General features: G+C 41.3%; 1 protein-coding gene across 1 annotated transcript in view; it reads right to left on the reverse strand.

Moving 5' to 3' along the window:
• Nucleotides 1-4,342: 4,342 nt before the first annotated feature.
• GOLGA4 (golgin A4) overlaps nucleotides 4,343-26,825 on the reverse strand; it is a 157,912-nt gene continuing 135,429 nt past the window's right edge. The window contains exon 26 of the mRNA XM_040353284.1: nucleotides 4,343-5,978. Coding sequence (XP_040209218.1) covers nucleotides 5,955-5,978 — 24 coding nt within the window. The 3' untranslated portion in view covers nucleotides 4,343-5,954. The remainder of the gene's footprint in view (nucleotides 5,979-26,825) is intronic.

A 26,825-nucleotide genomic window follows, 5' to 3' on the forward strand; every position in this document is an offset into this window, starting at 1 on the left:
TTCCATCAATAAAAAACAATCTATGAATGGAGGAGGCAGACCTTTAATTTATCCCCCTGTCTACCATAGACATCATACTGTAGAGGAGTTTTCATTCATGGAAGCTATAGTACATCTTTCATGAACTGGGGAGGGGGGTGGAAAGGTTGGGCATGGTCAACACTCTTGACAAGCTTTAGTGACAGGTCCAGGACTCTTATTAACCCCTACAGAAACAGAAGTCTACAGCTGCAGGGTATGTGGGGTGGACATTAGAGATTTCAACTACGACAGCTGGCTCCAGCACAAGAGACACAATAAATGAAAAACAAAGTTTACATGTATGGCTAAATTGCTGCAGCTTTGAATTTCTAATTGCTTTGCACAGACATTTAACAGGAAGTGAGAAGGCGATGATGCAGCCTCAATGCCTGTTTTAACCTTGTCATGTTCAGCGGTATTACTGCCCACCAAATGCAACAGGAGGGATACATGTTGCTGTGGGCACAGTGTCGGGAAAATGTCATCCAGTGCCCAGGGCAAAGATGGCAAACTGTGCCCCCCCCCCCCCGGAAAGCTACAGTATAGAACTCATTCTGTTCCAAATACATTAAAGAAACGAACAAAAACAAATTGTATTTAGTAAATAAAATTTATTTTCCTCCATTTTTTTAGGATTAACATTGAGGCCATCACAAAACCGCATTATAATACATTCATTTATTGACTATTTACAATGTACAGTTGTATACTCAATCTGGAAAATATACGTACAAAAGCTAAGAGGAACCCAGTGAGTTACTCCGATTTTAGAATCTTCCATCATAGATGAAAGTTTGAAGAACTGGCCCATAGCAAAAGAAAATCAAAGATAAGCACAGCAAGAAAATGGTCTATAGATAAATGAACCACAATTCCTTCCCTGCTACAGTATTGCACAATTAATTCACACAGAATGAAAACCACAGGCTTAAAATGTAGCGAAACATAAAGAAAACAGGCTCAAACAATTCTAGGCACTCAAAACAATCTAAAATGTGGGCACGTTTTCAGAAAGTGGAACTTGATCTTCAGGAGGGTAAATAACCAGTGATGATCCTGTGGACAAAATCAGTAATGCAGTGGTTGTACACAAGGTTAGTGTTATTTTACTTCAATCTGCTTTTAAACAGCTAGGAGTACTGTATAAAAAAAAATTAGCATAATTTTTTTTTTTTTTTTGAAGAAGAAAAAAATACAAGAACAACACAAGCACAATATGCCCATTGTAACCAGCAAACAAACAATTTAAAAAGACCATCTCCAGGCAAAAACGTTTTATCCTTCTATGGATAGAAGCAAATAGGGTTAGAACTGCTGTCAGGTTTTGAGTGATGGGAAATCTCTCTAACGGGGAAACAAAAACAATCCACATTTTTAGTAAATAGAGGAATGTTCTATTGCTGTCCATGCAGCAACAGAACTGGTCATAATATAGATGAGAAACCTCCCCCAGAGTGGTCACAGAAATAAATAGAATCCGAACAGAAAATGTAACTTTAAATCTACCCAAAATGTAAAAAAAAAAAAAAAAACCTATACAGTAAGCCAAAATCTGGAGGGCTTATGGGCATTTTGCATTGCATACACAAATTATTATATTTGCACATGTACCATTAAAATAAAGATGTTACAAACTTGGACAGTTCAAAATGAGTATACAAGCAAATGTCATTTTCTGTAAAAAGTCGAAATAATCAGCAGTTACAAAGATATAGGTAGCTGAAGTGTTGAGCAGCTAAACTACTATTATAAAAAAAATGCAAACTCCAATACACCATACTGGTCAAGTAATATGATAAGCAGACAAATTGACCAGAAGGAAGGTTTAGGAACTGGCAGGGGTAGGGCAAAGCTCATATTTTTGCAAATAAATTTGAGTTTTCCATATCGCTGGATCCACAGATTGATTAATTTCATATAAAGTAGTAATAAACCTAAAAATGAAAATATTGCTACATGGACTTGTTCCTTTTTTTCTCACCTGGTGATCCACACATTTTCAGTCAGGTTGTTTCCACTTTGAATGGAGGATCAACAGAACTACTCTTGGACAGCAGCATTGTCCATCAGGGCAAAGGGTAGTGTCAGATCATGGGTGCTCAACCTGTGGCCCTCCAGCTGTTTCTGAACTACAAGTCCCATCATGTCTCTGCCTTTTCGAAAGTCATGCTTGTACCTGTCAGCGGCTTGCAATGCCTCTTGGGACTTGTAGTTCTGAAACAGCTGGAGGGCCACAGGTTGAGCCCCCATGTGTTAGATGTACTAGCAGATTTTGAGGGACATGACCAACATATTGAAGCTGAACTGTAACTGAGCAGTTACAGCAACAGTTCTATTTTTCCTTTTGGGATAAAAGCTTTATATAAATTATTTAAAAATGTTCATTGTAAGCACCCGTCAAGGTTGGTCTTCGGGCTGGTTCACACCAGATACAGTCCAGTGCATTTTTAATCTGCATCAAAAACGCATTCACCGTTTTCTCCATGTATTCCAATGGCCCTAGGTTCACACCAGTGCATTGTGTTCCAGGGCAGTCAGCAAAAAGTAGAACATGCTGTATTTTTTCTGTATAGAATGTGACAAAAGGCATCAAATCACAACAGAACGCATGAAAAATGCACCAGACCGCACATGTCCTGAATTGAGATAAAGAAAAAAAAAGGAGGAAAACAAACACACCAGTTCACATCAAAAACGGCCTAAAAATGTGCATGCAAAAACACATCCAGAATGCAGAAATTGTAGTGTGGACCAGCCCTAATGCCACGTACACACGATAATTTTTTGGGTTCTAAATTTTTTTTAACGTCATTAAAAACGATTATGTGTGGGCTTCAGAGCATTTTTCAGGTTCTGAAAAACAGGCAATTTTTTTTTCGAACATGCTCTATTTTTTAACGACGTTTTAAACGTTGTCGTTTTTAGGGTTGTAAAAAATGGTCGTGTGTGGGCTTTAACGACGTAAAAAATCTGCGCATGCTCAGAAGCAAGTTATGAGACGGGAGCGCTCGTTCTGGTAAAACTAGTGTTCGTAATGGAGTAAGCACATTCATCACGCTGTAACAGACAGAAAAGCGGGAATCGTCTTTAACACAAAATCAGCTAAAGCAGCCCAAAGGGTGGCGTCATCTGAATGGAACTTCCCCTTTATAGTGCCGTCATACATGTTGTACGTCACCGCGCTTTGCTAGAGCATTTTTTTTTCACGATCGTGTGTAGGCAAGGTCATTTTAATGATCAAGTTGAAAAAAACGTAGCTTTTTCTAGAGCCTGAAAACTTATTTTTTTACAACCCGAAAAAAGGATCGTGTGTACGCGACATTAGCCTTTAACCACTTGCTTACTGTGCACATATACCCCCTTCCTGCTCAGGCAAAATTTCAGCTTCCGGCACTGCGTCGCTTTAACTGACAATTGCGCAGTCGTGCGACGTGGCTCCCAAACAAAATTGACGTCCTTTTTTACCCACGAATAGAACTTTCTTTTGGTGGTATTTGATCACCTCTGCGGTTTTTATGCTATAAACAAAAAAAGAGCGTCAATTTTGAAAAAAACACACAATATTTTTTACTTTTTGCTATAATAAATATCCAATAAAAAAAAAAAATAATGTTTCTCAGTTTAGGCCAATACGTATTCTTCTACATATTTTTGTTAAGAAAAAAAAAAAAAATCGCAATAAGCATATAGTGACTGGTTTGCGCAAAAGTTATAGCGCCTACAAAATAGGGGACATAATTATGTTTTTTTTTTTTTACTAGGAATGGTGGCGATCTGCGATTTTTATTGGGACTGCGACATTATAGCAGACACATCGGACACTTTTGACACATTTTTGGGACCATTCACATTTATACAGTGAACAGTGCTATAAATATGCATTGATTACTGTGTCCCTATGTACAAGGGACACAGCATTGGTCTCCTCTCCCTGACAGGACGTGGATCTCTTTGTTGACACACAGAGATCCACGGTCCTGCTCAGTTACTGGGCAATCGCGGGTGCCCGGCGGCCATCAGGCACGCGCATTGTGTTCCCAGTAACGCGGCTGGTGCGCGCACGCGAGCCCCCTAGCGGCTTTAAAAGACGAGGACATCATATGACGTCCTGTCAGAACAATTGGGCTACCTTGCCGCCGTCAATTGACGGCAGGCTGGTAGCTGAGTGGTTAATTGCCACTTTTGCAGGACACATTGGTCTGTTAAAGGAATTTTGGCTGGATCACCAGATGAAAATCCAGAGGAACAATCCTAAAAAAAAGAAAAAACGAATGCAACCACCACATCTAAGCTGCAATATAATACATTTTTTTTTTTTTTTAGTTCACCACCACTTTAAAAGAAACACTGGTTTATGATTTTTTATTTTGTACACTCAGTTTGAATTGCCCAAGTCTGTCACAGGTTTGCTTTAAGATAACTGGCAGTCAGCATGAGCCATACTGTGTCAACCTCTAACATTGCATAGTTATAAATGACACAGAGGCTTCTATTGGCACATTTGCCATGAAATGTCAGTTTGTAATATTTTGATAAAGTAAAAAAAAAAAAAAAAAGTAAGCAGTGCAATGCATTACAGTCAGATCATCACCTTGCTCCCTTTACAGCGCATACAGCAGCCACGGTATAACACGGCCTGGTGTGAATAAGCCCTTAAACAGATTTTTTTTTTCCACATATAGGTTTGCTATTTTCCTGATATTGCACACAGTTTTGAGTTTGGGATCAATTTAGATTAAAATAGGTTCTTCTATAAATAAGTTTACTAGTGTTCTCAGTTTCAGCACTAGACCTCCTAGGTGGAGGGTGAGGGGGGTAGCTGGTTTATTATAAATCAAGCTGATCTTTGCAGGCTTGATGTGAAGATAAAAGTGCAGAAGCATTCTGAAAATTCAGAATTTGGTGTAGGCTCCCCTGATTCAACACCACAATAGTAGATAAACAGTATAACTATAATTCTCAAGGATAATTTCTATTTTATACGCAGTACCTCCACTTCACATACATCCACTTTTGCTAAACTGTTAATGTCTAAAAGTACATCAGATAGCAGGAACTTTGAGGTACCCGCAAATACATTTTAATGTAATAAACTCTACTGCACACCTTGAAGATTTCCAAAGCCAGGAAAATATTATCGTCATCGTCACTTGCCGCCTAAATTGCAATAGCCCACAGTCCAAAACACACACTTTATAGTATAAGCAAACAAAAGTAGGATGTGCTATGAAATGTGAGAACAAGGTGGGGGTTGCAAGATAAAAAAAATCTGAACTCAAACCGCAAATGTTGCCATGTTTTAGGAAGCATTTAGAAATGTTATTTGTGTGTGTTAAGCAGTACTCTAAAAATGAACCTTTTTTTTTCCAGAATTACCCCAGAAAAATAACAGTGCAGGGAGACCAAAGGCAATATTGATAACCAGTTATTTGCCTTTTTTGGGCATAACTTCCAGAGTTCAGTTCCTCTTTAGGACCTGACACATTGAAGCATGTGTCTGGGTGTATGGTCTCTAAATCAAGAAGAGGTTGACATGGACAAAAATGTATATGCACCGAGTTAAAGGTGTCTCTAAGTGAGCATATATTAGACATTAATAGGTTAGCAATGGTAGCATTTTTCATGCAAGTGCTTACTTATTTGTTATGCAAGTCACGTTTAAATAAACCATTTCTCATACATAATAAATTACTTTGTCCATTTTCAAACCGTTATTGTACCAATGTACAGAACACTCCTTTTATAAGAAGAAAGATGATTTACAAAAAAAATAGTGCCAAGATGGTCACTATGTAGCATCAGCTCAACTCAAGGCAGTTAATGGTAAGAGTTTTTGATTGCTAAACCTATTAGATTTGACTTTCATTTCATTCCATCAGTTGTAAAAATGTAATGCTGACAAATCTAGAGGAAGCCGGGTCTTCAAAGCAGCATTAGGAGGAAGGTCTCAGCCAAGACTGCAAGTAAAAAAAAAGAAAAAAGAAAAAAAAGAATAGTTAGATTTGTTAGCAGCATACATTTATCAACCAAGTTTTTATTCATAATTTTCCAACCACAGTATTGCTTTAAACAAAGTAATAGACAAAAGAAAATGGGGTTAAGGTCATCTTATGGTGTTTTTGTCTACAACCATTCCACTGTATAAATTTCCCAGACCTTACTCTCTCCTTTATCCACCGAACATTCTTTTAGTAGTGCAGTAAAGGTAGCATTTAGCAAATAAACACTGAAGATGGACAGTATTTTTTTTTCGTGGTATGATTTAATTTAAAGTAAATCTACTCACAAACAATGTGTATTTGGCATGGAAGACTCAAATACAAACTATTCGAATTTGAAAAAGTGGCTTGCAGTCCCTTAGGTGTTATTGTTGGGGAGACACCTGTTTGAGGATTGTAAAAATACAAAATCCTTTCCCGTTATATGAGAAATAACATTTCTAAACATTCTTTATGCGACACGTTAAGGCAAACCCACACCTATATCAACTGGAACACCAGACTAACTGACCAGAATGTCTGCATTCGGCTACCTCTTTGTCAAGATTTTTATCCTAGAGGTGCACATACTATAGCCTTTTCATCCCCTGACCTCGGTTTCTTCCACTATTGGTTCCACAAAAACATGGCAATGTAAAAATGCAGTGATAGGTAAATAAGACTTTATAATCATGACTTTTCATTGTGTAGACAATTATACCTGCATACCTGTAAATCTTTTAGTTTATTCGACCATTGTTTAATTGATTTAATATATTTTTTTTTGTGTTGTGAGCAAAAAATATATAAAAAATGCACAAAATTGAAAAAAAAATGTTTTTTTTAATTTGCATAGATCTTTGTCATGGTTTGTACCAAAACATCATTTTATGTTCATTATGAGTTCAATACTGTATATACAGGACAAATGATAAAATAAAATGTATAACTTATCTACAGTAACTATTTTAAAATAAAGGGTCTGGAGGATATTAGGAAAGGTTGCGAGCACTGAACTTATTCTCTCTGGAGAAAAGACACTTGAGGGGGGGGGGGGGATACGATTTCCATTGACAAATACTGTACTGGTGACCCCACAATAGGGATAAAACTTTTTTGCGGAAGGGAGTTTAATAAGACACGTGGCCACTCATTAAAATTAGAAGAAAGGAGGTCTAACCTAAAATTACGTAGAGGGTTTTTTACTTCCCTTTCACAGGCGGTGGTCTCAGCGGGAAGCCTCAATAGTTAAAAAAAAAAACTATTAGATAAGCACCTGAATGACCCCAATATACAGGGAGATACAATGTAATCCTGACCTATAATCACACACATAGGTTGGACTTGATGGACTTGTGTATTTTTTCAACCTCACCTAATGTGTAACTATGAACACTGGTCAAAGTAGAAAAAAATATTTTGCGAAAATCTTTTATTTTTGCCTTTTTTTTTGTCCTTAGATTGTATAGAAATATTTTTTGCAATACAATTTTTCCAAAAGAAAACCTTGGCTTGTCCCCAAAAACAAATGTATGTATTACTTCATTAACCTAAATTAAAACAAAGTCATCACTGAATAAACAGGCCAATAACAGAATAGTAAAAATTGTTCTGGTCCATAAGGGGTATAAAAGGTACAAGAACTGACAAGGTCCAAAAGGGAGGACTGTGAGGAGACAAGTAATTACTGATATGTGAATTCATCAGTAGATTGGAAAAATGCCAAAGAAAGAAAGACAACGGCGTTTCTGTAAATTATCTTTTCTGATTTTTTACGCTAAAGGACCCATTTATAAATATATTCACACAATGTTCACATAAAAAATTGTTTTTATAAATATTGTAGAACCCTTAGGCTTCATTTCCATGGGCGTTTTTACAGCCACTTTTTTTAGCCTTTTGTACAGCTTAAAAACGCCTGTCCATGGTTTTTTTTTTTTTTTTTTTAGCTGGAGCTTAAAAAACGCAGCGGTAGCGTTTTTGCAAGTTTTTGAGCGTTGAACGTCTGGCGTTTTTACAGCTCTAAGGCTGGAGCTTCAGAACGCACTGGTCCCAAGGCTTAATTTTCATGGACGTTTTTGGACGTTTTTACAGCCACTTTTCTGAGCATTTTTTTCAGCTTAAAAACGGCTCTCCATGTTAGTCTATGGCCTCATGGCCACCATGACGTTTTTGAGCTGTAGATGGCTGAGCCGTTTTTAAGCTGCAAAAAAAACCCAGGACCAGTGCATTCTGAAGGTCCAGCCTTAGAGCTGTAAAAACGCCAGACGTTAAAAAACGCTCAAAAACGTGCAAAAACGCTAAAACGCTACTGCTGCGTTTTTGAGCTCCAGCTAAAAAAAAAAAAAAAAAAAACATGGACAGACGTTTTTAAGCTTTAAAAAAGGCTAAAAAAAAGTGGCTGTAAAAATGTCCATGGAAATTAAGCCTAAGGCCCCATACTCACGAGCAAACATGTCTGCTGAAACTGGCCCGCAGGCCAGTTTCAGCAGACATGTTTGGTCGTGTGTGGGCGCGAGCGGGCCGAATTCCAGCAAACATTTGCCCGCCGGGCCTTTTCCCAGCAGACAAATATTCCTGGACTTGTTTTAAAACAGCCCGCTGGAATTCAGCCCGCTCGGACATGTACGGTCGTCAGTACAGACCTACCGTACATGTCCAGGCGCCCGCCGTCCCTCGCATGCGTCGAATGACTTCGACGCATGCGTGGAAGCATTTTAAAGGCGGGCCGCGCACGTCGCCGCGTCATTGTCGCGGCGACACCGCGTCATCGACGCGGCGACACCGCGGACACGCCCCGCGTATTGTTTACGCGCGGACTTCTGTACGATGGTGTGTACAACCATCGTACAGAAGCCCTCTGGCAGACATGTATGGTGAAAACGGTCCGACGGACCGCTTTCACCATACATGTTTGTCCGTGTGTACCCGGCCTTAGTGTAATTTACTTCGTACACAACTGTCATCTTGCATTCATTTTTTTATTTTCACATCCACATACAAAGGGTTGTCGACTTCAGAACTAAATTTGTGTATATTTTTTTTAGATATAACTGATGATTGGCTTTGATTGCCTGCTTGGTTTAAAAAATGCAGGTCTTCCCTAAATGTTCACCTAAAAGCCAGATTCACCAAATATTTCTCTCCGTTATATATTGGTGTAATCACTCAATCATCACTTTCAGTGATTATCTGTCTGGTCTTAATATTGAAAATCATAAAATGAAAGCATATTTTGACTACTAAATAAAAAGTAAATATGATGGCCTACATAAAACTTATATTTACAAAACATTTGGTCTGAGGAAAAAAACTAAAACTGGATTAGGAAAAATTATATGGATTATATTTTTTATATATCAAAATAAACAAAAATTAAAATAAAAATAACATTTAACTACATGCCGACCAGCCGCCGTCATTTTACGGCGGCAGGTCGGATCCCCTGTGCCAAAGCACGTAGCTATACGTCGCCCCCCCCCCCCCCGCTCGCCCACGACTCCTGTGCCCGGCGGGCACGATCGCCGCCGGGCACACGCGATCGCTCGTTACAGAGCGGGGACCGGGAGCTGTGTGTGTAAACACAGCTCCCGGTCCTGTCAGGGAGAGAAATGCTGATCGATCATTTCCCCTAGTGAGGCCACCCCCCCTACAGTTAGAACACACCCAGGGAACATACTTAACCCCTTCCCCACCCCCTAGTGTTAACCCCTTCACTGCCAGAAGCATTTTTATAGTAATCCAATGCATTTTTATAGCACTGATCGCTATAAAAATGCCAATGGTCCCAAAAATGTGTCAAAAGTGTCCGCCATAATGTCGCCGGAAAAAAAAAATCGCTGCTTGCCGCCATTACTAGTAAAAAAAAAAAATATTAATAAAAATGCCATAAAAATATCCCCTATTTTGTAAACGCTATAACTTTTGCGCAAACCAATCAATAAACGCTTATTGCGTTTTTTTTAACGAAAATATGTAGAAGAATACGTATCGGCCTAAACTGAGGAAATTTTTTTTATATATATATATATATATATATATATATATATATATATATATATTTTTGGGGGATATTTATTATAGCAAAAAATTTTTTTTTTTTTTCAAAATTGTCGCTTTTTGTTTATAGCGCAAAAACTAAAAACCGCAGAGGTGATCAAATACCACCAAAATAAAGCTCTATTTGTGGGGAAAAAAGGACGCCAATTTTGTTTGGAAGCCACGTCGCATGACCGCGCAATTGTCAGTTAAAGCGACGCAGTGTCGAATCGCAGAAAGTGCTCTGGTCTTTGACCAGCAATATGGTCCGGGGGTTAAGTGGTTAAAATACGGTCATCCAGATCAATATATTTCGCTTTTGGATCATTGCATATATAAAAAAAATATATTTAATATAACTAGGGATGCACCGAAATTTCAGCCGCCGAAACATATCGGCCCCCACCCATTATGGGGGTGTCCTATAACGCAGAAAAGAGAGGAGAGCAGCCGCCGTCACCGCCTGGTTGATTAGACCGCCGGGAACTAGACAGCTTTCATTTCAAAAGCTGTGTGTTCCCCGCCGCACGCTGTCACATACAGTCCCTCCCTCTTGTCTGGGGAACTTTCATAGACAGATCACCCGTCTCAGGATTGGACAGGTGATCTGTCTATCAAAGTGCCTGGACAAAAAGGAGGGGCTGTATGTGACAGTATGTGGCAGGGAACACACATCTATTGAAATGAAAGCCGTTATGTTCCCGGCGCTCTAATCAACCAGGCGGTTGGGGCTCTCCTCTCTCTTCCCCTGCACAGGCTGGCTGCACTGGGGACACAGGCAGGCTGGCTGGCTGCACTGGGGACACAGGCAGGCTGGCAAACTGGTTGCACTGGGGACACAGGCAGGCTGGCAAACTGGCTGCACTGGGGACACAGGCAGGCTGGCAAACTGGCTGCACTGGGGACACAGGCAGGCTGGCTGGCTAACTCGCTGCACTGGGGACACAGGCAGGCTGCATCTGACGGGCACTGGTGAGGCTGCATTGATCTCTTGTACCATGTTCCCAGTCTCTGACCATCTCCTGTACCATGTCCCCAGTCTCTGACCATCTTCTGTATACATTTTTTTTTTTTTTAATAAGTTTAGGTATCGGTCATTTTCGGCCTAGTGTATTTTTCATTTTCGGTATTGGCACCAAAAAAACCATTCGGTGCACCCCTAAATAGAACAGAAGAGCTGGTAATAGTTAAAGACAGGGGCTTTTCTTTTCTTCTTAAATATTGTTTCCTAAGCCAGCTGGAATTAAAGAATGCAATTACAGTATAGTTTAGATTGGCTTTATAGAAGGCACCATTGGTAGCCTCTACTCTTTTTCCCTGTAACCCCTCTAAACCAGGCATGGGGAGGGCACATGACACTCCTGCCTCCTGATAATAAAGTGCTTAGTTCCCGGTGTGGCTCATCGTCAGGCCCCAGTGCTGTCATAAATGCAATTTTCAGATAATTGTGTCTCCTATAAAACGAACCCATCACTTTGCCTAATATGAAAAATAATAGATTCACTTTTCACAGTATGCAACATTAAAGCCACAATTCAAAAGATAATAATATAGCATATATTAAAGGGGTGTTCCAGCCTGTTTTTTAGTTTATTAAAAGTCAGCAGCTACAAAAATTGTAGCTGCTGGCTTTTAATAAAAAGACACTTACCTGCTCTATGGTTCCAGTGACGCGCCGGCCAGGGCTCCGCTCCACTCCCCCCCTCGCCGGCCGGCGTCTTTATTCCTAGTGTGGGCACCCGGCAGTGACAGATTTTGGCTTCACGGCCGGGCACTCACTGCGCATGCGCGAGCGGCACTGCGCCGTCCGATTGGACAGGCACTCGCCTACAGGGAGGGGCTGCAATAAGGCGATTAAGCTATTCGCCTTACCAGCCCCTCGGCAAAAGGAGGAAGTGGGACAGGAAGTCCCACTCCTCCTGAAGTCCCCACTTCCCCCCCAAAAAAAATTACATGCCAAAAGTGGCATGTAAGGGGGCAAGGAGTGGATTAAGCGGAAGTTCCATTTTTAGGTGGAACTCCGCTTTAAACATACATACATGGAAAATGTAAGACTATTCATTGTAGCACCCTGGTTAGTACATAATGTATTCATTTCATCAAAATTATGTAATATGAACTTTGAGTCTTGAGAGACAGGATAGGTTTCAAGCAGACAGCCTGAAATGAACACACTTCAGCAATGCTGAAAGCATGGCCTGGGCTATATAGGACTGGTAAATCAAGCTCCAGGTATCAGCATTAGAAGCAGTGTAAAAATTGAATATGACCAAAACCTAAACAAATACAAAGGCTGCCAAAGGCAACCTCCTCTATTAAAAACAATAGTTATCTTGCGGTCAAGCTTATCTAATGGCTTCACTACTTTAAGTTACCGAAAGCACAAAAACGCAGAAAAAGTTCTGCCTGCATTTGTTGCATACTTATACAGGATCAGTGGTTCATAAAATACGGGAGAAAGAGACTTGCAGACAGTTTGTATTTTCAGAAGGCCAGCAAAGCTTTTTCCGGTTAGAACACCTTTAAGAACTAGTGTGGTTACATAGTTATATAGTTAGTCAGGTTGAAAAAAAGACACAAGTCCATCTAGTTCAACAATAATGTAAATAATAAAAAAAAAATATCGTACAATCCAATATACCCAATTCTATACCCACAGTTGATCCAGAAAAAGGTGAAAAACACCTTCAGAGCATGCTCCAATTTGCTACAGCAGGGGAAAAAATCCTTCCTGATCCCCCGAGAGGCAATCCGATTTTTACTGGATCAACTTTACCTATAAATGTTAGTACTCAGTTATATTATGTACATTTAGGAAAGTATCCAGGCCTTTCCTAAAGCAATCTACTGAGCTGGCCACAACCACCTCTGGAGGGAGTATATTCCACATTTTCACAGCTCTGTGAAGAAACCTATCCATATTTGGAGATGAAATCTCTTTTCCTCTAGACGTAAAGAGTGCCCCCTTGTCCTTTGTGTTGCCTGGAAAGTGAATACCTCAACACCAAGTTCGCTATATGGACCCCTTATATATTTGTACATGTTGATCATATGCCCCATTAATCTCCTCTTCTCAAGGGTGAATAAATTCAGTTCATCTAATCTTTTCTCATAGCTGAGTTCCTCCATGCCTCTTATCAGTTTGGTTGCCCTTCTCTGCACTTTCTCCAGTTCCCAGATATCCTTTTTGAGAACTGGTGCCCAAAACTGAACTGCATATTCCAGATGAGATCTTACTAATGATTTGAACAGGGGCAAAATTGTATCTCTCTCTAAAGTCCATACCTCTCAAGAAAGGACTTTGCTCGCTTTGGAAACCGCAGCTTGGTATTGCATGCCATTATTGAGCTTATGATCTACCAAAACCCCCAGATCCTTCACTACAGATCCCCCCGTTGTACTCCCCTAGTATGTATGATGCATGCATATTCTTAATCCCCAAGTGCATAACTTTACATTTATCAACATTTAACCTCAACTGCCACATAGTCGCCCAATTAGACAGACCATTGAGGTCAATTGGAGACATCCTGTAAGGACGTTATTCCACTGCATAGCTTAGTCTCATCTGCAAAGACAGAAATTTTGATTTTGATTCCAGACCCTATATAATTTATAAAGATATTAAAAAGTAAGGGTCCCAACACTGAACCTTGGGGTACACCACTGATAACCTTAGATCATTCAGAGTAAGAATCATTAACCACTACTCTTTGAATTCTGTCTTTTAGACAGTTTTCTATCCATTTACAAACTGATATTTCCAATCCTGTAGACTTTATCTTACACATGAGCCGTGTGTGCGGAACTGTATTGAACGCTTTTTCAAAATCCAAGTATACAACGTCCACTGCCACCCCTCTGTCCAAGGTTTTACTTACCTCTTCATAAAAAGATAGATAATCAGGTTTCCCACTGGAACCTAAGAGCGCTGAGGCAGTGGTCCATGTCTCGCACCCCCCCCCCCCCTGATGTCCCCCCCCCCCTTGTCTCTTACTCGCCCCTTTCTGACTGGGAGCAGTTCCCGGCCACCCCCACCCCCCCTTACCCACATACCTAACATCTCTTTCTTCCTCTTTCTCTCCCTCTCTCTCTTGATTTAAAATTTGAAAACGCAGAGTCGGCTGGACCTGCCGGGCCTTGATACAGGCCTGATGAGTTTCAGTGGGGGGCATTCGAGTGGCACAGAGACACGCCCACGGAGGCTTATCATAATTAGACCCCTGAGGGATCTCAGATGTTGTCAGGAGGGGGCGTGCAGTGCAACCATGCATGTACTATTATATGTTTGTGTATGTTCCCATCTGGCATTCTTTCTTGCAATGTATATATGACTCAATATTGTTGGGGCCCGTGTGGGCCAGTTGTTTTCTCTGCATTGAACAAATAAAAAAAAAAGATAAATCGGGTTTGTCTGACAACTTCTGTTTTTCATGAATCCATGCTGTCTGTTGCTTAAAATGTTTTTTTCCAGCAAGAACTCGTTCATCTATGTGGTCTTCTATTAAACTCTCCAGTATCTTCCCAACTATAGAAGTTAAACTAAAAGGTCTATAGTTACCTGGTTAAGACTTTGTTCCCTTTTTAAATATAGGCGCCACATTGGCCCTGCGCCAATCCAGTGGTACTATTCCCGTCATTAATGAGTTCATAAAAATTTGATACAATGGCTTTGAAATTACAGAGCTCAATTCTTTTAGGATCCGTGGGTGGATGCCATCTGGTCCAGGTGCTTTATCCACCTTTATTCTGTCTAAATATTTCTGGACCATTTCACTTTTGAGCCATTGTGGATCATTTGGTGCTGTGTCAATGTTAATGTTAATGGTTAATATTGTGATCACCCATTCTCTAGCTCCCTGCCTTGGGGCTATCAGAATCTGCAATTCCATGTTTGGCTGGGACTATTAAGACATTCTACACACACACACACACACACATATACATCTATAAAATGTATTATATTAGAAATGTGTTAAAATAGTATAAATAAGGATAAAAACAATACATAAGGCCACAAAAGTGATCAGGACATGCCTGGTAAAATTCCCCTAATTTCCAATGCAGTTTGAATAAATGTTATTTCTTCCTCAGGGGAGCGGGAATCTGTAAGAGATCCAAGCGATAATAATACATATGCGGACAATATATTGCTGTGTTAAAAAGCTGCCTGGCAGCCCCCCAAAGCAAGCCCAAGAAAGTGCCTCCCTCAGCAGGAATCAAAATGCCAGCTCTGTTATGTGGACATTACCTGGGATATTATACAAATTCCTCAAAATCGTGACCAACCCCAAACTCCAATCAATAGCCGAATAATGAAAGGTCCAGGGAATGACAAATGCAAAACTGCAAAAAATGGACTGGGGGCGTTGCCAAGCAACTTTTTAACACAGCAGTGATTTTGGTTGCATATGTCTCGTGATCGCGCTTAGGTCTCTTACAGATTCTCGTTCTCCTGAGAAATAAATAATTTAACTTTATTCAAGACATGATGGGAAAGAAGAGAACTGTTCCAAATGTGTCCTGATTGCTATTGTGGCCTTATGTACTGTATTGTATTTATTCTTGCTATTGTGGCCTTATGTACTGTATTGTATTTATTCTTACTTGTGTTGTATTTATTCTTACTTGTGTTATTTTAACATGTTTCTCATGAAATACATTTTATAGAGCTGCATTTGTAAATATGTACAATGCCTAAAAAACGTCCCACCCAAACAGGGCTGGACTGGGACAAACATTTGGCCCTGGACTTCATCCAGACCGGCCCACTTTAATTCAATAAAATGCTGCCCCCCCCGAAAAATCATGCCCACCAAAAGGCCCCTACATCCATTATTGTATATAATGAGAGGATGAGAGAGAGGGAGGGTTGAGGGAAGTGAGTGTAAGAAAAAGAGAGTGAGTGTAAAAGAGAGGGGTGAGTGTAGGACCCCTTTCACACTAAAGCGTTTTTTAATGCGCTTTTGGGCTAAAAATAGCACCTGTAAAGCGACTGAAAAACGCCTTCGCTGCAGTCCCAGTGTGAAAGCCTGAGTGCTTTCACACTGGGGCGCTGCCTGGGTGTTAACAAAAAGTCCTCCAAGCAGCATCTTTGGGGCGGTGGAGGAGCGGTGTACAAACTGCTTCTGCCCATTGAAATGAATGGCCACCGCAGCTGAAGCGCCTGCAAAGCACTTCGGCAGCAGCGCTACATGGGCGCATTTAACCTTGAATTCAGCTGCTAGTGGTGGTTAAAAGTGCCTGCTAGACGCCGAATAGTGCTGCTAAAACTAGCAGTGTTTTACCGACAATGCCCACCCCAGTGAGAAAGCAGCCTAAGAGTCAGGGAGTGAATGATACAGAAGAGGGAGCTGAGAGACAGAGGGGGGAGCTGAGAGACAGAGGGGGGGTGCTGAGAGACAGAGGGGGGAGCTGAGAGATAGAGGGGGCTGAGAGACAGAGGAGGGGGCTAAAAGAAGGGGGGACTGAGAGACAGAGGGGGGACTAAGAGACAGAGGGGGGGGGGGACTAAGAGACAGAGGGGGGACTAAGAGACAGGGGGGTCTAAGAGAGTCTCCGTTTTAAAAAACGGCCCACTGAGCCATCGGCCCACCGGGAAACTCCCTGTAGTCCCTATGGCCAGTCCATCCCTGCACCCAAACCAGGAATTGCATACCTAAAAATATAGGAAACTTTGCCCAATGGAACTTTGCAAAAGGACAGTTTCCTTTTCAAAAGGCACATAGAAAGCCAAGCAAAGTACAAAGAAGGCCCAACGTAATGGGGAAAAACTTGAACAAAATACAATTGTTGACTCACCCGCATGCTAACTAAGCTTGGACTGACTCAGAAGATACCAACACGAGGAGGTGTAAACTACAAAGCCAGGGAGAAAAAAAGCTTAGTGTGGTTAACAGAGGCAAAGAAAGTTAGTATTCTTGCTGGATTATACATGTCTACAGAGATTAGTATAAACAGTTTATTAAATGGTCATTAGTAATGTAAGCATTAAAAACTAGAAATGGTTAGTGCCATGGTTTCTTGATATGATGGTACATAGACTTTCAAGACACTATACCTAAGTAAACGTATTTGTCTATTTTATAACAATACCTATTTGAAACAGGTCTGTGAAGTTTTGTATTTATCCAGGTCCTGATATAGTTAGTATCAGTTAGTCACATTCCAATACTGTGAGAGACAGTATTGTACATCCAAAAGACCAAACACAAGTGATGTAACTTGGTATACTCAGTCTAGCGCAGTGAGGAATTCAAAGACGTGTATGTTGGAGAGACAACACAACCTCTCAACAAAAAGATGGCCCAACATAGCAGTGTGAACTCTAGAGGGCAGGACAGTTTGGTCAATTGTTTCACCAGGTGGTGTAATGGAGGCCATCTACAGTATCTCAAACTAGAACAACCATCCCTTAAAAGAGGGTAGAGGCATTCACCTTCATCCTAATTATTAGACAAGTTAGACTTGTAGCTATAGAATTTGAACAATTAAAAGCTAGATGCGTTGCCTAGATTTCAAGGCAACACATTAGGATGACCGAGTTACTTATGTGGCTATAAATGCTGGGGCAAGATCACGACAGTGAGCGAAGCGGGGGGGAAAAAAAAAAGTGAGACTGGCTAATGTCAGATGAGGAGCTGTAAACATGGGCCGAAAGTCAGCCGGTAACTGTCGAACCGACCATTTTCGGCCCATGTGTACCTAGTAGAGATGCACGAAAAAATGGTGTTATCGACATTCGGCCAATAAGAGAAAAAGGGGTCGCTAATGGCACCAAAAACGCATGCGATCTTGCCGTGAATTCGCTCCGATGTTCAGCATGATTTTGCGCCAATTTTACTGTGCTTACAAGTGTGTTTTTCCATAGGTCGTGTGCATCAAAAATGTAACATGGGTACTTTAGGCTGGGTTCACACTGCTGCAATTTCAGACATTGCATGTGATTCGCACCATACCGCTGTGCAAATCACATGCAATGTCTGTGCGATGTGAATTCAGCCATAAACGCTGTATGGCTGAATCTGCATCCCTCCCATCCGGACCAAAGTCGCGCAGGACCCTTTTTTGGTCAACTTTGTATCGACACCCGCAGCAGTTCGCATAGGGCAGTATGAACTGCCTGTGAGTTGTATGCGATGAGGGAACCCGTACTGAATTTGCACAGGTTCTCGCATCGCAGCAGTGTGAACCGAGCCTTAATGATGTATTTTTGCTGCATTTTCAATGCATTTGAACTGGGAGGTGCCTTGTTTGTGTGTTTCTTTTTTTTTTTTTTTTTTTGCCAAAAATGCAGCAAGCAGGATTTTTAACACCACAAAGGAAACCCAACAGTCCAGTGTGCAGACATACATAGAATTTAAAGGGATACATTTTTCTTGAGCATTTCTTGCACTAAAGGTGCCAATAATGGCGGACGATAAATTCATATTCATTTAAATTGATGCTATTAATTAAAGAGACAAAAATAATACAATTATATATAAAAAAATATAAATATAAAAAAAAAAAAGTGCAGCCTGCATTTTCTGTTTCGGCCCCAAAATTTCTATTTGGTGCACCTCTAGTACCTAGCATAATGGTTATCTAATGTAAAGCTTGTCACACACAAATGTTCTAATCAATCCATAAGCATAGTTAAAAACAGCAAAAGTATCTTCCTTGTTCCCTCTACTTGCATATCTAAAAGACTAAACATGAGATCAGTTCCGAAGAGATTTTTGAAGTAGAAAAGGTTTACGTCTGATAAGTCAACCAATAGCAATGCAAAAACAGTAAAAGCCCCTTTTCTTGTGAAATACATTTTCATTTTAGCAGCCAAGTGCTCTCTAGATGCCACTAGCTTGCATCCATCACAAGTAATGAATGTGTTTATTAGAAACAGTAAATAAATATCATTTATTAATACATTCTTATGTAGCGGATAGCTGGTGTCTGTCAGCTGTGCAAGGAAATGATAGGCTGACAGCAGCTGTAACTATCGGGGACTATAAATAGGCAGATAATTGCTGGCTGTGCCAATAGTCATGGATAGTTGCAGCTGCCTCCAGCCTGTCACTCCATTGTATAGGTTTAGCGTTTCATGGACACCTGTCATTCCAGCCACAGGAATAAACAGATTCTTGCTGCTGAAATTCATAGTGTGTGCTAATCACCCATGAGAACACACCCTTAAAGTTTTCTCACTTTAACCGGGTAAATATGAAATACTGCCTACAAATATTGAGTAGGTTTATTATATGCAGAGAGCAGGTGGGACTCAATGTTCCCTTTTGTATGCTTACCAGGCTAACTTTTATGTGAACCTAATATTTACTGTTTTACCTTCCAAAGGATTTTTATTTTGGCCAGCCATTCTTGCTATACCACACTTTTGCTAGACAGTAGGATCACTTTACTGTATCCTGGGTCAGCTCAATGGTTATGCTGATTAACTGTCCAGTGAGGAAGATGGGGGGGCAAAAATGAGGAACATCAAACTCAATTGCTTAAAGCAGACCTTCAGTCATGTTTTCAACTTTCCATCTATTAAATCCTCTGCCCTTGTTTTAATTTTGTCTAGTAAAACATTTTTTTTTTCTGCCAGTAAATTAAATACATTATACAGCCCACTTTTTGTTTCTTGTCTGGTCATTAACCTAGGCTTATGACATCATGCACAGCTAAGAGGGGTGGGGGAGTCATAAGAGGGCCAATGAGAGCTGCAGAGCTGGGGGTGTGTCTCTGTGTGTAAATCCAGGAAGTGAACAGGCAGCAGCTTCTAAAATGGTTGCAGCCAGACTGAGTGGAGGGAGATTTCTGCAGCAAATTTGGCAAGTACAGAATCACAGTATATATGAAATAATATGCAGTGGTTGGAGGGAAGAGCTTCAGAATGGAAAACATTATTTTATTACAAATTATGTGAGCAGACCGCAGTTTCTGCAGAAGGATCTACACGTGTCACCGGTTTAGCGGTATAGAATGTAAATGTGCATTTATCACATGGTGCGGAATTACAAATCATTTGGTGTGTAAAAATAAACATTAAGTACAGGAAATGTAAAAAAAAAAGAAAGAGAGACAATCGTGAAGAGATAAGCTACTGCTGTGCCCTTCAAAGCAGGGTCATGAGTGCTTTTCATTTATTTAAATGTTAACTTAAAGTGGTTGTACACCCTTTTTTTTAACTTGTACCTACAGGTAAGCCTATAATAAGGCTTACCTGTAAGTATAAAGAATATCTCCTAAACCTGTACAGTTTAGGAGATATTCCCCTCGCAATGCGCCGCTGATTGCAGCGGCGCATGCGCAGGGGGGATCCTCGGCTAAAGGATCGGCAGCCGCTGGACCTTGCCGAATTGAAGTCTCCCGCGCACATGCGCGGGAGTGATGACATCGCCGCTCCAGCCAATCACAGCGCTGGAGCGGCGATACCCGGAAGACACGCCGAGTCAAGATGACATCTCGCTCGACGTGGACCAGGTAAGTTCTCTTCTCCTCGTTCTGAGGTAAGTATTTCATAATGTGGTGCATACTAGCTCATTATGGCTTTTGCCTTGCAGGTGTAAAAAAAAATAAAAAAATTGTATATGTGGGTTTACAACCGCTTTAAAATAAACATATACACAAATTATATAAAACTAAATTACCAGAAACCATTATAATATTCCATAGGGGTTTGGCTATTGTTCTACATATGACATTTCATGATGAAGCTCAATTGACTGATGTACTTTCCTTGACACTCCACATTGCGTTTTGCCTGCCTAAATAGGTTTGAAAGTGTTAAAACCTGTTCGTATTAAAAGAGACAAACTGTTTGTTTTCTGTGAGTAAAAAATGGCTCTTAGATAAGACTCTTATCTGTGATGTCAAGCGAAGCACTGTGGGTCTAGATCTGCGGTGGATGAGCAGGTGATTTGATACATGCTGTTTTTATTGTTCTTTCTTGTAAGTGTAACTTTTTAGGGGGGCTTTTTTATTAAATTCATAAGCAGAAAACACTATGGTACTTGTGTTTTTAGTTTCATGTCCTTAACCCCTGGATAAGTGGAAATGATTATTAAAAAGAGAATGGAGGAAGGTGGTGATTGGAGACAATTTATACGTTGATTACCCACACAGAGGTGCAGTCTGGGGACTGTAGGAATTGCTAACTTTGGTAAAGTGGATTGATCATGGTGGACACCTGGAGTGATCGGTCTATGAGTTTTATACTCATCCTTGAGGTGAGCAGGCATTTTAGCAGGTGGTGGTGTGCACTGAATATTGGATCCATTTAAATAGGATTTTTCACAGCGGTGACAGCTTTGGAATCCTACACATGAACTGTTTTTTTAGAATATATTTATTTTCTTTTTTCATAAATTGTTTTAAGGAATGTTTAATTACCGTATTTTTCGGCGTATACCGCGCACTTTTTTGCCCTGAAAATCAGGGCAAAATCGTGGGTGCGCGATATACGCCGATGCCCGCTTTCCCGTGCCGAGTTTGAATACTGTGCCGGCATATACCGAGCGCAGTACACTCGTGTATAGTCGGGCAGTCTCGGCTCCTCCCGCACTCACGTCCTGGACGTACAGGACGTGAGCGTGACAGTAGCCGAGCCTGCCCGAGTGTACTGCGCTCGGTATATGCCGGCGCAGTATTCAAACTCGGCACGGGAAAGCGGAAAACGAGCGAGGAGGACGCCGCAGAAGGACGCCGGACCCGACGAAGAGGACACCCGAAGCCGCAGACGGACCCGACGAGGCCGCCGATGGACGCCGAGCAAGACACCAAAACTAAGTACAAAATCCTTTTTTCCACAGGAATTTCTGGCCAACTTTAGGGGTGCGCGCAATACGCGGGAGCGCGCTATACCCCAAAAAATACGGCAATTGTTTATATAAGATTTATAGACACGCAGCGCTGCACTATTTTCACAAAATTAATATTGTAGTCGGTGTGATGTATCACTATAAGTGTTCAGCAGCTGTTTAGACACTTAGTGGGTTATTTTTGTTGTGTTTTTTTTCCTCACGTCATTATAGGAGTTATTTATTAGTATTGTGGCGCTGATTGTTTTTCTCACAAGTTACAACACCTGTCAAATATATTTTTGCCTGACCAAGACATTTTCTATCACTCTCACTTCTGGTAACAAAATTACTGAATTGAAGAGAAACCTTATAGGGGCACCATCCTTAAAAGGACGATCTAGCTTCCCCTTAAACTTACCCTAATTAATAAAGTGTTTTAGAGGATGGGATGTGAATGAAAACCTTTTTAATGGTGGCACAAGCAGTTAAACGCACACAAGAAAAAACTATTCACAAATCATTTTATTTAATAAAGCAGTAGTAAAGTCTTAGTAACAAAGGGAAAAAAATACTATTATTGTACTAGCACTGCATACTAGTACAATATTATAGACTTGCATACAAATGGAGCACTCTATCACTGCGCTGTCATGCCACTCCCCTGTGGCCCTACGCATGGTCTTCCTTCAGAGTTTTATGGCTGGTCTTCCTTCCAGGTTTCGTATCTTCAGCCGCTTCATTGGCTAGGACAAGGCAACGTCACTCCTTCAAATGCGCACAGCAATCACATCATCGTGGCAGAGAGAGTGGGCCATAAATGTGGTCTGAGCTGTGCATGTGCAGCTCAGATCACATTACCTGCCAACAGCCAAGATGGGACACTTATGACAGAAGAGACCTCTAAAGTCTCTTCGGTTATAAAAAAAAAAAAAAAACCCTGCCTGACAGTGGTTTTTGTAATTCTTCAGTTTACGACCACTTTAACATTTCTATATCATTTAAATGTATTTTGCTAGAACAGTCTGTACCTGTAAAGGATCCGAATGGAACAAGCACTGATAAATCACCAGAGAAATTGCAGTAACTAATATGTATCTATTGAATTCTGCTTTTTTTCCCACTAAAGTCTGGCAGAAAACTATTGTTCAGTCTGTTTTTTGGCTGTAACGGATTAAAAATCCCACAAACAATTCCAATTTTTTAACAGAGCCAGCGAACAATATATAACTCAAGACAACAACAATTCAAAATAGCTGCTATGAAATTTAAAAAATATTTCATGCGATCCTAATAATTTATATCAAGCAAACACAAATCCTAATACTCTGCAACAGTATTTTGCATTGTTTTCCCACTAACACCTCATTTACACGGTTGCTGAGGCCCGACTCAATTATTAGGACAGAGAGGAGTCATAAAGACAGTGGTCGGTGAACAGTATGTTGTTTGCCGGGTGCTCGTGCTCCGCACATCGCGGAGCGGGTGGACAGATTTATGGGTGGGGCTGGGGAGGAGCGGTCAGCTGTCATGGTACCTGTTGTCACCAATGACAAAGTGAGAGGAAGGTGGAGAGTCCTAAAAAATTATTTCAGGGACTTGAGGAATAGAATGAAGAGAAGAACCTCCAAGGTGGTTTTCTCGGAAATACTACCTACCTGTTTCTCGAGCAACACCAGAGAGGCAGCAGGAATTTAACAAATGGCTGATGAACTTATGTAGGAAAGAGGGGTTTGGGTTTCTGGAGAACTGGGCTGACTTCTCAGTCGGTTACTGGCTCTTTAGTAAGTAAAGGCTGCACCTTAATGTGGATGGTGTAGCGCTATTGGGAAAAAAGATGGCCAGAAAGTTGGAGGGGTTTTTAAAGCAGGGGTTCACCCTAAAATATTTTTTTTGCCTAACCTATCTCTAGCCTTAATAAAGGCTTGTAGCGTTGTCAATTTTTTTTTTTTGTGTACACTTACCTGTCTTCAGCCGCACTTCCGGGTCTTCTTCCTTGCGGGGAGTAGGCGTGTCACTCCTTTTCCCCGACGGGGAGCTCTGCATAGATGATTGACGTGCGCGTCATCGCCTTCCAAAAATATCTGATGGGGTCTCGGCTCTTTACGGCGCTATACGGCGCCTGCCGTGTAGAGCTGACTGCGCAGGCGCCGTAAAGTGCCGAGTCCCACTCGGATATTTTCGGAAGCCGATGACGCGCAGGTCACTCATCTATGCACAGTCTAGGAACGCCTACTCCCCGGGGGAGCGAGAACCCGGAAGCCGGGTGAAAACGACGAAAAAAGGTAAGTAAAGACCGGAAAAAAAAATCCAGCATACTGTTGATGTCAGCAGTATGCTGGATAGAACATTTTTTTTTTTTTTAGGGTGAACCCCCGCTTTAAACTAGGTGCTGGGGGGCAGGGTTCAAAGGAAGTGACAGATAAGCTTAACATAAATAAACCACCAGGAGACTTACACCCAAGAGTCCTCAAACAACTCAGTCGAGTTTAAGCTAGACCTATGTTTCTAATATATTCACGGATAGCATACTGATAGGAATTGTGCTAGCTGATTGGAGAAAAGCCAAAAAAGGGCATAGACATATTACGGTAAAAAAAGACCGGTCAGCCCAACATCAATAATAAGTAGATTATTGGATGATAAGTGACTATATCCTAGAATTTTCTGATGAAAACAGTATCATTAGTACTAATCAGCATGGGTTTACGAAGGGTTGTTCTTGCCAGACCAATCTGTTAACATTCTACAAGGAAGTGAGCTGCCGTCTAGACAGGGAGAGGATGTGGATGTGGTGTATCTGGATTTTGCAAAAGCATTCAATACAGTTCCCCATAAACGCCTAATCTACAAACTGTGGTCTGTACTGTAGGCATTGACCATAAGGTTTGCTCTTGGATAGAAAACTGGTTACAGGGGTGTGTCCAAAGGGTAGTGATAAATAACATGTACTCAGACTGGTCTGAAGTGGTGAGTGGGGTACCATAAGGATCTGTCTTGGGACCAATAGTGTTTAATTTATTCATTAATGACAGAGGAAGGGATACATAGCTCAATCTCAGTTTTTGTGGGCGATACAAAAATAAGCAGGGAAAATTCACAGCAGGATATAGAAATTTTACAGAAAGACCTGAACAAAATAATGGAGTGGGCAACTACATGGCAAATAAGGTTTAATATGGAGAAATGTAATATAATGCACTTGGGGCTAATTACATAAACGAAAACTACTCACTGGGGGGGACAACCTCTAGGGGAGTCAAGGATGGAGAAAGGTCTGGGGGTCCTAGTGAAAGATAGACTGTGCAAAAGCATGCAAAGTCAAGCTACAGCTACCAAAGCCGGCAGAATATTAGCATGCAATAAAAAGGGGATAAACACCAGAGATAAAACTACCATCCTGCCACTTTATAATACTCTGGTCTGGCCACATCTGGAGTATTCCATCCAGTTGTGGTCACCAGTCCTCAGAAGGGATGTGCTGAAGTTGGAGACATTCCAAAGAAGGGCAACTAAATTAATAAGGGGGCTGGAGGACCTCAAATATGAGGAGCAACTACAAGCACTAAATGTATTATCGCTGGAGAAGAGATACTTGAGAGGGCACATTATAGTGATTTACCAATATCTCTAAAGATACATGCATCTTAAACAACACAATATACAGGGATATGGGAAATGATTATTGACACTGACTCACGTACACCTAAACAGGTTGAACTGGATGGACTAGTGTCTTTATTCAACCCTACCTACTACGTAACTCGTGAATATGCCATGGGTTTATTTGGCTTAAGCCACTGTCTGCATACAGGGCTGCTCACCCACACCTGAATGCTTGTCAAATAAAGACGAGCAGCTGTGCCCGTGCAGCCACTGTGTTATCAAGGACCTGAATGGGCTGCTTGCATGCAGCATCTGCCAGCAAAAGTGGCATAAACACACACACCTCCTATTCCCGGGCTAAGCCAAAAAAAGAAAATGCCCAACTGCTGGTGAAATAGTACTCCCTAGTGTTTACAACTTCACAAGGTTCTAAACAAACCAGCACTTAAGTCAGGGGGGCTCAACCTTTTGAAGAGTAAGGGCCACTTAAGTGAATTGGTTGCGGGTCACAATGAACTAGTTTTGAACTAGTTTTGCCAACCCCCAAACCACAAATGCAAACAAGCCCTTACTGTCCTGAGCCCCCTATAAGTCTGCTTTTACACTGATGTGCTTTGGTTTACCCGCACCACAGTGCACCTGTTAATGCAGGTTAGCTGCACTGAACCATAGACTTATATTACATCTTGCAGGTGTGGTGCACCTTCTGCACTTTTCCTCTTCCAGCTTCTGCTAACACCGCTCCGCAGGCTTCTAGACGGAGTGCACTTAGTATCAATCCGCATGGGACAGGAGCCAGCGCTACAAAGGAAGCATCTGCTTCCTCTGCAGACTGCCGCTTTCTTCTCCACTGGCGTCAGCTGCATGCACTCTGATGCTCTGGGATGGTGGATCCACAACTCGTTGATTGCAATCTGTGCTTGCTGACCCTCCATCACAGAGCCTTGGCATGCACTTCTCTGGTTTGACACATCAGAGGGCATGTGAGCATTGGCCTACAGGTTGAGCACCTCGTAAAATTACGTGACCCCTTTAACCACTTAAGGACCTGCTCACGACTATATATGTCCTTTTTTTTAAAGATAGATATCTCGGTAACGGCAGCAGCTACAGCCACAACCGAGATATCCATCTTTACTGTAAACGATAACGGTGGTCTCACCGCAAGATCACCGTTATCGACGGCGGGAGAGGGCCCCCTCCGCCGCTTACCGGCGGAGGCGATCGGGTCCTTTCCTCTCCTCGGCTGGGATACGAGTGAGGGCAAGATGGCCCCCACCCATCCCCATTGCATAGCAGGGCGGAAGTGACGTCAAAACGTCACTTCTGCCCATGCTTCTTAAAGCAATATTTTCTAAATGTCATTAGATCGTTAGAGCGAGAGCAATAATTCTAGCCCTAG

Source organism: Rana temporaria, chromosome 5 (genome assembly GCF_905171775.1).
Source record: "Rana temporaria chromosome 5, aRanTem1.1, whole genome shotgun sequence".
Classification (NCBI taxonomy): Eukaryota; Metazoa; Chordata; class Amphibia; order Anura; family Ranidae; genus Rana; species Rana temporaria.